The sequence below is a fragment of the Drosophila albomicans genome, chromosome 3 (genome assembly GCF_009650485.2).
Source record: "Drosophila albomicans strain 15112-1751.03 chromosome 3, ASM965048v2, whole genome shotgun sequence".
NCBI classification, from domain to species: domain Eukaryota; kingdom Metazoa; phylum Arthropoda; class Insecta; order Diptera; family Drosophilidae; genus Drosophila; species Drosophila albomicans.
The window spans coordinates 48,369,916-48,387,944 of NC_047629.2; the positions used below are offsets into that span (position 1 = coordinate 48,369,916).

Consider the following 18,029-nt stretch of genomic DNA (forward strand, 5'->3'; position numbering starts at 1 on the left):
CTTAAAACTAACAAAGCTAAAAAACAAAAAAGGAAAACAAATTAATTATAAATGTATTAGAAAATTGATAAATCTAATGTGTGTGTGAGAATTCTCAATAAAAGTTATTAAACAGATAAAGGTTTACTTTTATTTGTATTTTTTCTTTTTTTTTTGATATAAAGTCATTTAGTTAGTATATATTCTTATAATTAATGGAATGCTCATTGAAGCTGGAAGTAAGTATGTGTATAAGAATTATGTAATGCTATTTTTATAATGTCTAAGCATGGTTGCGGGAAAAGTTTATTATAGAATTCTAAGGCAATTCGTATATCTATAATTATGACTCCATGGGGGGTATCCACATCACAGGAAACTCGATCTCTTTAAGCTCACCCACGTCTAGAAGCCAAGCTGATCCATTTTTAGCCTGCTGAACGACTTTGATAATGTTTTCTGCACAAACTTGGACTGATTGACGCTTCATCTTGTTGGCATCCAACTCAGCGGGTATGTCAAATTTATATATAGTCCGATCCTGCATATTATCGATCAAAGTAGTTGCCGTCATGCCCGGGCAAACAGTCACAAAGCTAACGCCAGAGGATGCAAAAAAGGGACCCTTAAACAATAGAATATATTTAAGATAAGTATAAATAATTTCAAAGATATTTAAAGTAAAATATTCACCGCAAGACAGCGAGTAAAAGCCGTAACTCCGTGCTTAGATGCCGAATAGACTGACATGATGGGAGTTGGTTCTATTCCAGCCACCGATGAGATGTTCACAATCATGCCTCCCCGACCCCCCTTGGACTTGTCCATGTGCTCCAGGGCTATCAGGCAGCTGTTGATAACGCCCAGCTGCAAGTCAAGATCACTTCGAAACGTGTTGAAATCTATTTTTTGATTGCTTACCAAATTTATTTGTAGAGTCAACACAATTCGTCGATCATCCAAGAATCCCATGCCATTAATAACGAGATCAAAATGCCCCAAACGTTCTTTAGCCACCTTGTAAGCTTCCTCAATTTGAGATTTTTCCGTAATGTCCACTTTTTGATAGAATATTTTCGTATTCGGATATTTCAGCTGCCATTGCGTCAAAATTTTTTCGTTCAACGTCAAGTCGAATACGGCCAACGCCTAAGGTAATCAGAAAGCTGGTTAAAGAAACTAATATCTTGTAAATTTGTTGGTTAAAAACTTACCTGCAATCGATGCTCGAGAAGTTCGTTGCATGTTTTTTCGCCAATGCCACCGAATCCACCAAGGTAAACTACATTTTTGCCAGCCAAATTCATTTTTTAATTGCCTAACGTTGCACCTTAGAGCATCGACTGATTCCAACTAACTAATGATTGCGACTGCTAAAAACTTTTCACATTGTTTGGAGTGTTCGATTTTTAGGCGATAACACGTAAAACTTATAAGTAAACTAAATTGTTGTTTGCAAATATTGTCATATTGTCAGTAATAAAAAAGTCAAGCCCCTCCTATTGTAAGTTTGCATTCTTTTATGACACTAAGCGATAAGATTTTTTCTAAAGTAGGTTTCTTATCATCACTAAACATTTGTTTCTTATCAGCACTTGTAAAATAATTCATTTTCGTTGATATAATCTCATTTATTCTTAAGTAATATAAACTATAAATTTCCTACACATATGTATTTGTTGAGGCAGTCAAATGAATTTAGGTAAAGAATTGACGTAATTTCTTTCTCAAGAAAGTTATGAAAAGCAGCACTAAAAGAACAAACACAAAAACTGCAACCGATTGTGCTCGACTATAAGATGCCCGTCGATTTCTGTACATTGTTAGTGTTTTATTTGCGGTTGCTAAATACGAATTATAATAATATACGAATTGTTTATAATATTTCTAGTTGGAGCGGCCGACGATCACAACGAAATTTTAGTGACTTTGCATTGACATTGAAAATGGATTGCAGCAAAAATGTCACATCGAAAGCAAACGAAGAAGAATTCGTAATTATCTTAATAAGATAATTTAAGAGAGCATTTGCACAGTTACAGCAAAGCTTGGTTCGTGCTGAGCTAAGTGAGCACAGTGGGTAACGCTAATAAAATAAGCCATAAAATTCATCCCAAGAATGTGCTTATAATGTTATATTAATACTATCTTTATTGTAAGTGTTAGTTTATTTTTTAGGTCGGTTATAATTCATCAGTGTTTAATGTTAGTAACTGGCAAGCGCTATAAAGCCGATATCTCAGTTATTATCTTGGCTAGGCCTTTGAAATTTTTATACCCGTTAGCCATAGGACAGAAGGGTATTATAACTTTTTGTACGTAACAGGCCGGAGGACACATCTCTTCATAAAGTCTATATATTCTTTATCAGCGTCAGCAGCAGAGACGATATAGCCATCTCCGTGTGTCTGTCCATATCAATCGCTGGATCACAGAAACTATAAAACGTAGAGACATAATTTCTTTGACATCACTTGTTATATCAATATACCAAGTATTTGTTCGGTATATTAATTTTGTACATTTAAATGGTAATTTTTTATTTGGACGTTGACGTACTAACGGCAGTACCATCAAGTGGCCCAGCGATACCAAGCACGGGCTTGTTGATAAGATAAATAACAATTAAATTCTCGATAAATAAGCTAATAATAAGGTTTTAAGCAAAGGAATAGATTTACTAGAGCAAGCTACGTTATTGAGATTATTATAGTTCACACACAGAATACGGAAGGGATTATGACAAGCAAAGTTAGTAGATCTACGTGAAATGAGAAGAGGAAGAAAATTCCTAGTGATCCTGACAGGAACTGCAAAACTAATTTGACTTAACAGCTCCAAAGAGTCTATTTCACCATTAATTAGTCTCTGTATAAAAACAGCATCTTGCATAGAAAGCAGAAATAAAAGTCTACTGCGATACGGTGGTAATCTAATATTAGGATTCCAATTTAAACTATGAAGAGCAAATAATAAGAATTGTTTCTGCACTGATTCAATCCTATCTTGTTAAACCCTATACTGGGGATTCCAGACAAGAGATCCGTACTCAAGGATAGGACGAGCCAGTGAGACGTAACACATCGCTCAATAAGTTCCCGGCCCGACATATAAGGGGTAGTAGTAAGCAAACATCAATATTTTTTATGGATAGTGTCAATTATTATAAGCTCTGTGTAAAAATTTTACAACTCTGCGACCACGTGATTTTAAGTTACATTTTTTAAAGTGAAACAACCTTTGAGTTTTTCTACAATATGGAAAAAAGGGAATTTCGTGTCCTCATTAAACACTGTATTTTGATGGGAAAGAATACGGTAGAAGCCAAAATTTGGCTTCATAAGCATTACCCGGATTCTTCTCCAGGAAAATCAACCATTAAGGATTGGTATAATGAATTTAAACGTGGTCGTGTGGTCACCGAAGACGCTGAGCGTAGCGGACGCCCAAAAACAGCAGTTACGCCAGAAAAATATCGCAAAAATATGGAAAATGGTATTGGCCGATCGCAAATTAAAATTAAAGGAGATAGCTGATGCCGCAAAGATATCAGAAGGCTGTGTGTTTACGATTTTGCATGAACATTTGGATACGAAAAAACTCTACTCAAAGTGGCTGCCGCGATTGCTAGCACCGGACCAATAGCAACAACGCATCGATGCATTCGAGGCGTGTTTAAGCATGTTGAAGCGCAATAGGACCGATTTTTTCGCCGTTCCGTAACCATGGACGAAGCATGGATTCACCACTATACTCCAGAATCCAGTCGTCAATCTTCTGAGTGGGTGGTAGCCGGTGAAAGCCGTCCGAGGCGTCCCAAAACAGAAAAATCGGCGGGTAAGGTTATGGCGTCCATATTTTGGAATGCATACGGGAATTTGATTATAGACTACCTGGAGAAAGGTAAAACAATCAACAACGAATAATATATAAAGATGCCAGATCGACTGGGCCAAGCGATTTAGAAAAAACGTCCACATATGGCAAAGAAGAAACCGCTGTTTCATCAGGATAATGCACCGTGTGACAAGTCTATGGCAACAATGCTGAAATTAAGCGATTTGAGGTTCGAACTAGTGCCACACCCACCCTGCTCTCCAGATTTGGCCCCCAGCGACTACTGGCTTTTTGCAGATCTCAAAAAGCACCTCCAAGGCGAGAGATATCGATCAAATGAGGAGGTGATTGCCGATACTGAGGGCTATTTTGAGGGCAAAAGTTCATCCTTCTACAAAAATGGCATTGAAAGGTTGGAGAAGCGCTGGACTGACTGTATAGCCTTAGATTGAAACTATATTAATGAATAAAAGTAAATTTCAAGAAAAAAATGTGTTTTTCCCTCTTAGGCCGGGGACTTATTGAGTGGTGTGTTACAAAGTCTTAGTGATGTAGGGATCGTTGAACTCTTTCGATCAGCATACCGCATTGTTTCGCGTTTAATAAGAACGGATAGTGGGTATCTTCCACTACCCTCGTCTGTAGCTAGTGAATACTGAACCTATTTGCATGAAAAAATTGTCCCTTACTTTAAAGCTAAAGCGCGATAACGCTATTTACCGCAGCTGACAATATAAAAAACTAATAATTTTCTAAATCATATTTGCATTCATAAAAACGTATTTTTTTATAGCGCTCTTAAAAAGCGCTCTTAAAAGAGTTAATGTTTAGTTATCAAAATGATTTCACTACATTTTTTATTGAATGCTAATGTAAGTACCCATTTCAACTAGTGTCATCTGAGCATGGTTGTGAATATTGATTATCGTGGTTTCAATGCACGTTACACAATAATTTGTGGTTGATTATAACATACTGCTGAGTTGAGTCACAGTTTAGAACAATTAACAAGTCTACAATATCGATAAGCTTTATTAAAAAACAACAATAACCGAAGCTTAATATTAAAACAGATTTGGTTATACTTAGTTATTGTTCAAGCTGGGGTATCCACATCACAGGAAACTCGATCTCTTTGATCTCACCCACGTCCAGCAACCAAGCTGTGCCATTTTGGGCCTTTTCAATGACTTTTACAAAGTTCTCGGCACAAACTTGAGGTGGCTGACGCTTTGCTTTCCTCAAAGCCATTGGAGTCTCGAATTTGAATGTGATCTTATCAGCGAGGTCGTTGAGCAAAGGAGTCTCAGTGAAGCCAGGACAGATGGTGACAAAGGCGACGCCCATGATGTCAAAATAGGGAGGGTGCTAAAGATAGAAGAAGCTAATTAGTAAACCGGATTAGATATAGAGAATTAAAACCTACCGCAAGACAGCGAGTAAAAGTTGTCACTCCATGCTTGGCTGCCGAATAGACGGACATTAATGGAGTTGGTTGGATTCCCGCCACCGAGGAGATGTTCACGATCATACCTCCCTTGCCACCCTTCGACTTATCCATGTATTCGAGGGCAATCAGACAACTGTTTATAACACCCATCTGCAAAGATTCGTTGAATGTGTTGAGCTTCAATCACATTGTGTTGACCTACCAAATTGATCTGAATAGTGAGATCAATATGTCGATCATCCATCAGTCCCATGCCATTCACCACCAGATCCAAATGACCCAAACGTTCCACAGCCTCCTTATAGGCAGCCTCGATGTCTGATCTTTGGGTAATGTCCACTTTCAGATAAAATATTTTGGTGTTGGGAAATTTGGACTGCCATGTAGTCAAGATCTCTTCGTTCAGCGTCAGATCGAATATGGCCAACGCCTAAGACAAGAGTTGGTTAAATAAATCGTTTGATTTGGACAAACAAAACTTACCTGTAGTTGGCGCTCGAGCAGTTCGCTGCATGTTTTTTGGCCTATGCCGCCAAAGCCACCGAGGTAAACCACATTTTTGCCAGCCAAATCCATTGCCAATTAACAATTCTACTCTGTGTGCTTGCTTGCTTAACGTTGCAGCTTAGTTTTTCAACTGATCAGTGTGGTCTCAACTTTTGCTGGCCGACGGCAATGTTTATCAGTTATTCACTCTTTTGAGAATTCATGATTAAAACCTAAGAGAGCAATTCTCTGTGTTTTAAGAGCTTGCGCTTTAATTGAGGCTTGACAAACTAACGTTTATCGCCTTGTACTTTGGAGCTAAGCGATTTGAAATCGAGGTTGTTGTCTTATTTTGGGTTCATCTGCTTTCTGCGAGATCATTTAACATGCAGAGTTAAAAAGAATGGGAAGAGAGACGTGACTGTCTAATTTATAACACCTGCTAATGCCTCAATCGCTCTTAACTTTCACTTTGTTTTGATTGAAACTGAACATTCAATTATTAGAACATGAGATTAGATGAGACCCCCTCGATGTTTTTATATGGTGTTATTATTATTTTGAGATAAGATTTAGCGCGTTGAACCTTGAAGCTCTGGCATAAACATTAGGTTATTAGGCCTAGAGATAAGATTTGATTTATAATACTTTTGCTAATAATATTATTGTTTGTTTATAATAATATAATTAGTGCTTAAGATTATGTTAATTGTGTAAATGAGTTCAACACATTTATATTTTTGCGGAAATTTGTCTTAAACCCTTAAAATTCACCACTTTTAATTCAGTTCTACAACTTTATTAACACTATACATAAAATGAAAATATCAAATGGAAATTCTGTGTTATTTTTGCCACCTGCGATATTTTATAATAATGATATTCATATTATTTATTTTCTTGATGTTTCTTCATAATATGATGTGATTATTTATATGTCCTTTTATTTTCTTTCTTTTTTTTATATGATAATATATAATGTTTAATATGATGTTTATTGATTGATTATTCATTTTCTTGATGTTTCTTTTTAATATGATGTGATTATTTGTTTGTCCTTTTATTTCCTTTCTTTTTCTTTATATGATAATATATAATTTATAATATGATAACTAATGAAATCATATAAAAAACTAAATTGTACGGAGTTTAGCCATTCTTTTTCACAGATAAATATGATTTGGTTTTTTGTCAGTTTACTGACGTTTATTTACATCATTTTAATTCACCATAAGCGTTATCTAATTACTTCTGGTATGCCGGATATAACAATTACCACAAATGCAACAATTACTTATCTTTACTCCCTTTAGATAGGTGTTAAATGACACTTAAGTGCTTCCCGTTTTTTTTGCACGTCTTATCGACAGCATCGGTAATTTCCATTTGAAGTTATTCCAGTTTCGAGTCGCTGCATTTGCCACCGGAACTCGCAAAATGTGAAGCCAACCAAGAGGCTTTGCAACTCGCAAGTGCGTGGGCTAATTGCGTAATGGCTGCGATCGCATCGAATGGGATCGGGTATCGATATCCATGTGCAAAGCAATATCAATATTAAGTTCACACTAGAAGTATTACAACACAGCGTGGTTAGGTTGGGTCTCTATGGCGGTTGTAAATCGATCTGAGTTTCCACTGAATTCGATTTTGATTTCGAGGTCATTGCGCAGATTTCTTGAGTTACCAACTGGGTGTTTGATTGGTATAAATAGTCAAAGCTGTGCCAACTGCAGCATCAGTTCAAGCCCATTGTTCACTTAACCCACATAGCAACATCAATTAAGGATGCACTGCCTCATTTTGTACCTCACTACAGCTGCCGCTTTATTGACGGTCACATCCGGTGCTGGGATTCGACCTCTGCTCAGCATTTCCCGCGCCGACAATTTGCGTGATCTGCCGAGGATAACGATTACGCAAGCGGAGCCATTGAGACGCGGCTACCAAGAGCAGGATACGGCGCGTGCCTTCTACTCCTATGGCTACAGCGATGAGAATGCAGCCAGAGCGGAGTACACGACACAGGATGGCTCCTCCCGCGGCTTCTACTCCTATGTAGATGCCAACGGGAAGTTGCAGACGGTCAAATACGAGGCTGGCGGACGTCAGGGCTTCAAGGCCGAAGGCAGCAATCTGCCTCAGGCACCAGTTGATGACAAGAAACCGCCACTGCCAGTGACTGATACGCTCGAGGTGCAGCAGGCACGTCAGGCTCATCTGGATGCGGTGCGTGAAGCCGAAGAAGAGGCACGGCGTGAAGAGGCGCAACAACTAACAGAACAACAACAACAACTGCAGCAAAGTACTGTGAGTGAACGCACGTTGACTGATGAGGATGCTGACATCTTGGAGCGAGTGCGAGCTGAGCTCACCTCCATGCTGGCGGATCGACAACGTGATGAGAGCCGTTTGGATGAGCAGCAGCAGGCTCGCAAACAAGATTCAGCCACCTCCAATGCTTCTGCTCAGAACGAGGCGAATGACGAGGAACGAGATGCTGATGCTCGTGAAGAGCAGCGAGAAGAGCAGCCAAGGCAACAACAGCTCCCCTCACGTGATCCGCGTCTCCAGGATGGCAACGATGGCAATGATCTGCGTCTGCGAACTGTTTATACTCTGGCTGACATCAGTTCGAGCAGCTATCTGAAGCTCAGTGATCTGGAGGATCGTCTGGACAGGAATAGCCAGGAATTGCGTGTGCCCATTGGCGCCTACTATTCATATTCTTCGCCCAATGCCAAGTACAGCGTGACCACGCCCACTGAAGTGAGAACTCTGCGCCCTATTGCTCTCAGTCGCAGTTTGTTGCTCAGCAAACAGAATCAGAACCAGAACTAGACTTGGACCTGGACCTGGGAGTGAAAGAGGAGACGGGAATGGAAACTGAAACTGGAGTTATTTGATTTGGATGATGAGATTGGAACATTGTTGTCGTAGTTTTAAGAATAAATGCAATCTGTGCACTACTGTGCCTAATTCTTTGACTTATTGTGGGAAAATGAATAGAAAAGCGGTCATCAATCGGCAATCAATCAATTATTAATGAGTGATTTGCTAAAGCGGGCATCATATATCATATATCGTTTATCAGTCATTCAATCAACCAAAAGTTCATCAATTTATTAAATGATTTAGTATTAGCTAAAGAAAATAAACAATGGTCCATCAACGAAACAACAGAAGCAAATAAATCAATCGGGCTATGATTCAATTTATCTGCCAACTGCTTAGCTAAACAAATTAGGAATCAATCAGGCAACGCTTTTCTCAAAAGTTCAATGAATACATTATCAATCATTCTACGCTTCACTTAATCAAGTAGAGAATATGTAAATGCATAAAAAAGACATCATGACTGTGGCCCTACGAATATTCGAGTGGTCAGTCAATCAATCAATCATATTTAAATAACATCATATTAAATTATATATTGCTTAACTAAAATCAAAACATCACAAAAACGTAAGTTTATCAACCATTGATCAATTGATCAGTCAATCACCTAGTCAATCAATGAAAATTGTTATAAACTAATCGCAACTGAGTATGCAGAAACATGCCAAACTGCGAAATACAACAATAAATTTCTCAATCAATAAGTTAGTCAATCAATCAATCAACCAATAATTTAATCAACCTATCAATCACCACTGAAAAGAACAGCATTCTTATTCATACGCTCAGCAGGCAGAAAAGAGCAACAATGAATAAATAATTGATCAATCAATCACCCAGTCAATCAAAAAAAAAATCGCAGAGTAATTGCGAGTGAGTGCGCAGAAATATTGCTCAACAAACAGTAAAACACAACAATCAATCCTTAGTCAGGTCAATCAACTAATAATTTCATCATTCCGCCAATTATCAATAAAAATAATACTTCAACAAACAGATAAAACCGCAACTAATCATTCAATCTAATCCAATTAATCTCTCAATCACCCAGTCAATCAATGAAAAGAATCGCAGAGTAATCGTTCAAAAACATTCTTATTTATTTGCTCACCAGCTAGCGAAACACAACAATCAATCAATCAATTAGTAAGCCAGTCAATCAATCAAGCAGTTGGCAATTAGTCTCTGGCGGGTGAACGCAGTAGATGATTGTACTTGTAGATGAAACCATTGGCTGGCTGATAGACATAGATCGGCTGGGAGAGTATTGTGTTGGTGTTGGGCAGTATTTGCTGGGCTGATTTAGCCAGCTGATTGCGTCTCTTTTCCGCCTCGAAGCGCTTGAAGAACGCCACCTTGGCGGCGGCCACTTCGGGTGTATCCTGCACAGAAGTTGACCTTGTTGATTGATCGCCAGCAAGACGCAGCTTGGCCTCTGCATGGGCCGCCAAGTGCTGGGCACGCAACGCAGCCACCTCGGGTGTCTCCTCATTGGGTCGCTGCTCTAGAGTGCTGGCCGTGACATGGAAGCCAGTTGAGTCAGCCTTGTAGTCGACTGTCTGCTGCTTCCCTGTGGCATCCACATAGGAATACGAACCATGTGTAACGCCATCTGCAGTACGTGTCTCGTGCTTGGAGTAGAGAGGCGCTGTGTAGCCATAAGTGTACTGTCCATGCTCATCCTGGGTGTGGTATTGACTAATTGTGCCGGCAGCTGGTGGAGCGCCGTATTCCAGCAAAGCGATGCCATGCACCAAAGGTACAATTAACAGGCAAAGGCAAAGATTGACGTTGAGGAACTGCATCTTGAGTTGGAATGGTTTTTTGTATTGTATTGTGATGATGATGATGATGGGGCTTCCTTTTGTGTGGCGCTGCTAGTGTCGTCGACTCTAGTACTCGCTCTAGAGAACTCTGTGCTTGCCTCTGCTGGCGGTTCTCCCTTTTATAGTAGTAGCACAATTACCACAGCCTCAGACTTGACCGAGGCGCCTCCTTGGCTCTGTCGCCAGTTGCCGGTTGCCAAAAAAACAAAATATCGTGCGTTCTCGGGAAGGTCGTCCAGTTTACTTTCATATTCCCTGTTCACTTATTGTTGCAGTTGCAAGCTGCGACTTCAACTGTTGCTTGCCTCTTCCTCTTGCTCTGTTTGTACATAAATATTTTCTCGATTTCAACAAGTTAAGCATAAATTTTTACACAAAAGCCGCAATTTGTTTTCATCTGTCAGTGAATCCCCCCACCACCATCATCCCGCCTTCATCTCTGGCATTCCTCGTCGGCAGCCAAGAACTTAATCAGGCCAGGTTTTGTGGCACGTCTTCGTCGTGAGGTCAAGGAACCATTTGGGGCATGCTACCCATGTTACATGCCTCATACATACTTATCGTTGCTTGCATACACGTTGTTTATGCCGCTATTAAATTTAATTGAAATCAAAACTTCGCAATGCATTTATGAAATTTCGATCAGCTTCCTACAGAAACACAGAGACTTCGAATCACTTAGCAGAGACTTTTTACTACAGTCAATAGTACAAGTAAAGTTTCGTTTGGAATCCTAAAAGATTATAAGAATTGAGATGCCTTTGTTAAAAACTCAATATGTTAGAGATCGGTAATAAAGAAGGCCCAGAATATCGACTGCTATATTTTTAATTTCATATTTTAATCAACGTGTTCAGTTCAAGATTCTTGTACTTAAAACAATAACTAAGGGGTAACAATTACCCTTCTTTTTGGATGTTTTTTAGAAGAGAAGAATTTGGGGTAAATTAATGAAATAAGGGTATGTTGTAAAACATATGTTATATTTAAAAGTAAGAAAAAGTAAAAGCAAGATAGTTCAACTATTTTTTAATCAAAAATATGTTTTTTTTGAGAATTCTTCAGTAGCGTTACCCCTTAATAAAAAAGTGGATCTTATTAGAGTAAAAATGTTTCAAGCAAGGAACCTAGCAATAAATTGTGTCTTTAACCTTCAAAGGATTTAATAAATAAAATCCGAAAATTCGATTTTTCAAAGTCAGTTTGCTTTTCTTCCTTCGTTGTTGGTTTTAAAAGATGCCTTGACTTTAATTTTTAAATAGTAAAAATCGGTCCTAACAAAGTACTCTCTAGTTCCGGTAGTACAATCTCGTGAACTGTCTCCCCAAATTATTTAAAAAGGTTGCATATGATTAAAATTAAAACTAACACTATTTCTAAATCACTGTCTGACAAGGCCCTCGGCTTGTGTCATATTCTACAGAGAGGAAACCTTCCCTCAGTCGACAAATAAATATCGAAAAGTTGAAACAATCTCAGTGCCAATCAGTTTTATTTTTGCTCTAAAGGAATGTTCACAAAAAAACTCAATTTAATAATAAAAGCGTGGACTGTAGAAGCGTGGCACGGTGTAGCCATAGACCGAAGGCACCGGCACAATGACATGGGAGCTGCGTGCAACCGGGACAGCATTGCCGCTGAGCAGCTCATTGCGCAGCGTTTCGGATGCAACTCGCTTCAGATGATTGGACTTGGCAGCTGCCACTTCGGCAGTGTCGGAAACGGGACGCGGCAACTCAACTTCTGGCTGGGATGGACTTGACTGTTGTTGTTGTTGCTGTTGAGCTTGAGCGAGACGCAGACGCGCCTCTTCGTGAGCGGCGAAATGCGATTGACGAGCTGCGGCCACCTCGATGGAATCAGCAGGAACATCAGCAGCTGGAGCTGGAGCTGGAGCCACATCATTGGCACTTCGGCCTTCGCTTGCGATTGGTTGCACGGCACGTGGCAAGTTGGTGGCCGAGACATGGAAACCCTCACCGTCGGCTGTGTACTCCACAGTCTGCAGCTTGCCGGTGGCATCGCGATAGCTGTAGGTGCCACGTGTGGTGCCATCCAGACCGCGAATCTCTTGCTTGCTGGAGTGAGGCTCGGCATAGCCATAGGCGTACTGACCCAATGCATCCTGGGTGAGATACTGCTGCTGTGTGGGCGTAATCAACGCTGATCCCTGGGCCGTATACAGATACGGATAGTTGGCATAGAGCGCCAGGCCATTGGTCAGCGCCAAGCAGGTGGCAAACACTATCAAAAGTTGCATCTTGTTGTTGGTGTTGCAAATGGAAACGCTACGTCTAGAACAGAGTTGTGTGTCTAGGGCACTCGCCTCGTGATTTGATTCTGTCTTTGGCTGGGCAACAACGCGTCCTTTTATACCCAGCCAAAAGTGGGAGACGTTCTGATGATGCCGTTACAGGTTCTGGGTCTTGTTCTACCCGGTAGGCAATAGAGCAAAAGGGTGTAGCAAGCTTGTGGGAAACTGGAATGTCTTAGGGAATACATGAAGTAGAAGGAGTATATTAAGGAGGCATTCTATTTGGTTGTGTAGATCTCATTGACTTTTCGAGCTTTATCTTTCAAATTAGTATACAATTATTTTTCGCATTTGGAGAAAAACTTTCTTACTCTTTAAAGAGAAACTCAAGCTGTTTAGAGTAGAACTAAAACATGAAACTCATCTCATAACTTGATCTGTTAATATAAAAACTTTACATCAATTTTTCAATTCAACGTAATCTTCATAATACAATTTAACTCTTAGAAGTCTTAACATTTCAAGACATTGTAAGACAATAAACCACAAATTTGTTAACAAAGCATGAAATGCTTTAGTTTTTAGTTCTATAGCTACTTATCTTTTATTATATTATAATTCTTATATAATATTTAACTTCAAAAACATATAAACGTTAATATTTGGAGTGTTGGAATATCATAATATGTAATATAGACGAATTAACTTTAGTTTTAGTATACTATTACTAAAGACATACTGATTGATATTTGAGAATATTATTATTTATTTATTTACATGTTAATTATTATACAAAATAATATAATACCTAAAAGAAGGGAGTGCTAGCAACTAAGAGAATATTTCCTTAACATTTTTCATATTATTGACATTCATATTTTTGTGCTATCCTACACACAAATACATTACAGGTATCTCACAGTCGAGCACCCTCGTCGGCCGTTTTGCTACACGTTCTGATTCTGATTCTTTTGGCTGTCGCTGTTGCTGTTACTGTTGCAACTTGCCCCACTCCTATAACTATTGAGTTGATTGCTTGTCCACTTGCATCTTGTTGTCATCGTTAACGCGTCAACGTTGCTTAATTGTGGCATGCAGCTTAATGAGTAGTGCCGCCTTGGCATCTGCAACACGGCTCACTTAGGACGTCGCTTGGCCAAACTGTGGCTTATCACGAGAGGTAACTACAGCTAAAGCTACAGCTAAAGGCAACGGCAAAGAGGCAGAGATCAAGGCCATGATCACGAACTGGAGGCACGCTCTCTGATTGTTCAATTGTTGTTGTTGTTGTTGCTACTCATTCATGCAACTGCAGTTGCAACCGATTTAAAATGCGGCGCACACACAACTGTGTGTGTGTGTGTGTGTTTGTGCCCCAACGGCATTTCAAGGTGAGTGAAGGCCAAGGGCCACATTTGTCCAGCTTGGCCTGGCCAAGGCCTTGCAACGCATTTGGTTTATTTTTAGTTTATCTCTGGCCACGCATCGTTGCTGCAGCTGCATTGCCTTGTGGCACACACACACACGCACACACACACACTCACACGCACACACAATTCAGCGTCTGATTACGATTGATAGCATTGGCCAAATATAGTTATAGTTATAGTTATCGTTATGCCCTTGACTTCGACTTCCATGGCTTCCATGTTGATAAGTGCATTTTAATGTCCCACAAACTCTGATCACATCCATGCTTTGCCTCGCCTTGCTTTTCTTTGCTCTTAATCAAAGTCCAATTTCGTCGCCCAGTGTTGTGACCGCTTAATGATCTTGTTTGGGCGTGTTTATAGTATCCCAATCCGAATCACTTTAAATTCCTTCGCACCTGGGCACAAAACACATTGTCAGCCCATTTCTCGTTCATTTCTCGGTTCTCTCCGTTGTTGTTGGTTTAGCAAATTCCTATCATCAACTGGGTTGGGACTTGTCGTGGGTTGTCAACTGCTGATTTGTGCATCATTAGTTCGCGGGATGCGAGGGCTAATTATTGTTTCTACTCTGTAATCAACTCGACGCTACTCTCAGCCTTGTTTTGCTATGGTCAACTGTTTCTTTATACCCTACAGTCGAGTTTTTTCGAATCACATATGAAGCTTGTTATTAACGACATTAAAATTAGAATTCATTTTTAAAATAATTGCGAAAGTAATGTAGCTAGTTAAAATATTTAAAATGACAACAAGAAAATAATTTGTACTTTTCTGCTTTAAAAGACTAATCTAAAAAAATCAATATAAGAATCATAAAATGTAAATCATAAGTTGATTTAGAGAAATACTCTGAAACGAAAAACTTATAAGTATTTAAAAAATACCTTTTATATACTGAAAATTGAATTAAATACTATGTTGTGAGTATTGAAATATTACCATACTTATGGTCATTTGTTTCCAAGCAGTATTTATTGCAGATTATTATAAATCAACAGTTATAAAAATATCCGCTCTATTTTAAGATTAAATTGTTGGATAATCTATGTGAAACCTTCAGTTCTTACCATTTAGCTGGTATATCAAACCAACTAGTCTTCAAATTCATTACTCTAACATACTCGTATATGGCTTTTTCATTTAATCTTCACTTAACAGGCACATCCAAAAACATTAAAAGTTAAACTACAAAAAGTCATCTACGTATCGATACAATTACGAAATGAATTGTAAAAAGTTTAAAGTTTTTAGAAACATAAATGTATTCAACGCATTTATAATTAACTGACTATTATTTATCGATCCAGTGGAGACCATACATATAGTATATAAATAGATTAATTACTAAATAATAGCGTAAATTTAAAATTTATTGTTTTCAAATTATGTTGCTTACAATAAATAATATTGATGAATTACAATATTAGTTTCGAATTTGCCAGCATGCAAAGCAGAGTTATTGCTATTGGACTTTTTCTCGTTTGGATAACTCACAAAATTAGTTATAATGTAAGTTTAACTTAAGCTGGGGGACTGTTATATCTTTTTCTTATTATTATTTTCATTTTTTCGCAGGATGCCGCCCAAGCTAAATTTACAAATGTAGTTTGCGAATCGTACAACAAATCTTGGGTTGTTGTAAATTATTGTCGATTACGTGCAAAAAGCCGCAACAGGACAGTCTTTAATTTAAATATTACAATAATACATCCGTGTAGCAATATAATCGCTGATGTCCAATTTTTCAAGAGAGCAAATGGCTATAAGCCTTGGCTCCTTAAGATGACAGTGGATGTGTGTCGGTTTTTTAAGAAAACATACAATCCATGGGCTACATTAATTTACAGCCAATTTAAAGAATTTACTAATCTTAATCATACGTGTCCGTATGTGGTAAGCTTAACATCATATTATTCAAGTCTTTCTATATATTCTCAATTTAAATTTCTTAGGGTGATACAATATTAGAAGGCTTTTATCTACGACCGGAGCTAATGCGTTTGCCTTTTCCAACTGGTGATTATTTATTGAATATTACTTGGATATTGGATAAAAAAAGAATGTATTTTACAAATGTTTATTTTATGTTTATTGAAGATTTGTAAACTTTATAAATGAATTTAGTTTAGATTAGGCAATTTTCTTAGGCACAATTTCTTGTAAATATCCCCTACATGTAAAATTTTCTGTCATTCTCTTCGTCATAGAATTTACTTATTATCTTTAGATAGAAAGATTGTAAATAAATAAAGAATATAAAAAAACATTTAAAAATTATTTATTATTGTTATTATTATTATTATTTTAAAATTATACCAATCGGACCAATGAATTCGAAAAGTTTCATTAGATAATAATTTTGAATAGTTTGAATATTACCTTCGATGTCACCAATATGCTAAAGAGTCAAATTGCGTTTGTTATGCTCGACAGTTTACTTCTATTATTTGAGTTCACTGTTTATTACTGATTAAAAATAAAGATTAAAGCGTTTATAGATTCTTGACAATTAGTATTGGTTAGTTACAATTTTGTCGTGAAATTGAGCGATAAAATGAATAATATTTGTAGGCTTATATTATTTTGCTTAAAATAAATGTTATTCATTGATTTCGATATAAGGTTTTAGTACATCAACATGCAAATGACGTTTATATTGTGTGGAATTTTACTCATTTGGATAACTCACAAGATAACTTACAATGTAAGTTTAAATTCCAATAGAAATTTGTATTATTAAAAACAAATCTTCTTGTAGGAATCTGTCGTATTTAAATTTACAAATGCAGTTTGTGAGTCTCGAAATAAATCGTGGATTATTGTAAATAATTGCCGACTGCGTGCAATTAATCGCAATAAAACAGTTCTTAATATAAATATCACAGCTTTACATCCAGTTACAAATATATTTGCTGAATTTCAAGTGTTCAAAAGAGAAAATGGTTACAAACCCTGGCTCGTTAAGACATCTTGGGATCTATGTCGATTTCTCACGAAAGCTTATAATCCATTTGCTATTCTCTTCTATCGCATGTTTAAGGAATTCACAAATATTAATCATACGTGTCCCTATGAGGTAAGCTTTTTATTTTGGTATGAAAATATATTACCACAGTCATTTAATTCCAGGGCGACTTGGTAGTTGAAGGATTTCATCTAAGACCTGAGTTATTGGGCGTAGTTTTACCAACTGGAGATTATCGAGCTGCAACAACTTGGTTCGTTGATAACAAAAAACAGTTTATTGTCAACGCCTATGCTGCATTTACAGAAGATTTATTATAACTGAGTGCCAACTAGTTCAGTAAAGTAATCTTAACGTTTATAGAAAATATAGTAAAACTATATTTATGTTAATATAACAAAACATTTATTTTTTTTTTAATTATTACAATTATAAAATTCAACTTATTTGATTTATGTACGCATTCAATATGATTCAGTAGATATTCATTGAATACCATAAGTAATTTGACATCATTACATCATGACATCAACTTTAACACATAACAGATATATAAATTTTTGATTTAATATTGTAAGACTTGAAAACTTAAAAAAAAAAATGTGAATAAAATTTTGTAAACTAGCTAATTGCGTTTTTTATGCTCGAGAGAACATTTTTATTATTTTATTTTCCTGTCTATACAGTGATTAAAAATCAATTTAAAAACAGATTTAACAGATTCTTGGGTTAATTTCAATTTTGCAGTGAAATTGAGCGATGAAATTAAAAATAGTTTTTGGCTCGTAAAAAATAGTATAACATATCAAAAAATTATTCATTGCTTTAAGTACGCCAACATGCAAATGAGATTTGTTGTATGTGGAATTTTACTCATTTGGATAACTCACAAAATAACTCACAA

The 18,029-nt window shown here is 37.4% G+C and overlaps 4 protein-coding genes across 4 annotated transcripts; 2 read left to right on the plus strand and 2 right to left on the minus strand.

Moving 5' to 3' along the window:
- Positions 1-213: 213 nt before the first annotated feature.
- On the minus strand, positions 214-5,912 carry LOC117572065 (alcohol dehydrogenase). Its single transcript, XM_052003596.1, has 7 exons — positions 5,750-5,912; positions 5,469-5,696; positions 5,243-5,416; positions 4,915-5,184; positions 901-1,128; positions 673-846; positions 214-604 (listed from the first exon to the last, which is right to left on the minus strand). The coding sequence occupies exons 1-7, from the start codon at positions 5,840-5,842 to the stop codon at positions 323-325; spliced, it is 1,449 nt and encodes a 482-aa protein (XP_051859556.1). The 5' UTR covers positions 5,843-5,912; the 3' UTR covers positions 214-322.
- A 1,580-nt stretch (positions 5,913-7,492) lies between these two features.
- LOC117568765 (uncharacterized) lies at positions 7,493-8,734 on the plus strand. The gene has a single exon (XM_034249603.2). The coding sequence runs from the start codon at positions 7,538-7,540 to the stop codon at positions 8,588-8,590; it is 1,053 nt and encodes a 350-aa protein (XP_034105494.1). The 5' UTR covers positions 7,493-7,537; the 3' UTR covers positions 8,591-8,734.
- Positions 8,735-9,810: 1,076 nt separating this feature from the next.
- Positions 9,811-12,828, minus strand: LOC117572055 (uncharacterized). Its single transcript, XM_052003597.1, is given in 2 exon segments — positions 9,811-10,521; positions 12,014-12,828. Coding segments are annotated over 2 exon segments (1,431 nt in total). The 5' UTR covers positions 12,734-12,828.
- Positions 12,829-16,798: 3,970 nt separating this feature from the next.
- LOC127565414 (uncharacterized) lies at positions 16,799-17,449 on the plus strand. The gene is made up of 4 exons (XM_052003598.1): positions 16,799-16,864; positions 16,919-16,952; positions 17,046-17,236; positions 17,290-17,449. The coding sequence occupies exons 1-4, from the start codon at positions 16,799-16,801 to the stop codon at positions 17,443-17,445; spliced, it is 447 nt and encodes a 148-aa protein (XP_051859558.1). The 3' UTR covers positions 17,446-17,449.
- The last annotated feature ends 580 nt before the right edge of the window (positions 17,450-18,029 follow it).

What these genes read in the sequence shown, in the direction of transcription:
- LOC117572065 (XM_052003596.1), bottom strand. Translation starts at nt 5,842, where the DNA reads ATGGATTTGGCTGGCAAAAATGTGGTTTACCTCGGTGGCTTTGGCGGC. An exon ending in TCACTATTCAGATCAATTTG is followed by an intron (nt 5,417 to 5,468) that starts GTAGGTCAACAC and finishes GAATCTTTGCAG; the next exon opens with ATGGGTGTTATAAACAGTTG. An exon ending in TGACTCTACAAATAAATTTG is followed by an intron (nt 847 to 900) that starts GTAAGCAATCAA and finishes CTTGACTTGCAG; the next exon opens with CTGGGCGTTATCAACAGCTG.
- LOC117568765 (XM_034249603.2), top strand. Translation starts at nt 7,538, where the DNA reads ATGCACTGCCTCATTTTGTACCTCACTACAGCTGCCGCTTTATTGACG.
- LOC127565414 (XM_052003598.1), top strand. Translation starts at nt 16,799, where the DNA reads ATGCAAATGACGTTTATATTGTGTGGAATTTTACTCATTTGGATAACT. An exon ending in CTCACAAGATAACTTACAAT is followed by an intron (nt 16,865 to 16,918) that starts GTAAGTTTAAAT and finishes ATCTTCTTGTAG; the next exon opens with GAATCTGTCGTATTTAAATT. An exon ending in TAAATTTACAAATGCAGTTT is followed by an intron (nt 16,953 to 17,045) that starts GTGAGTCTCGAA and finishes TAAATATCACAG; the next exon opens with CTTTACATCCAGTTACAAAT.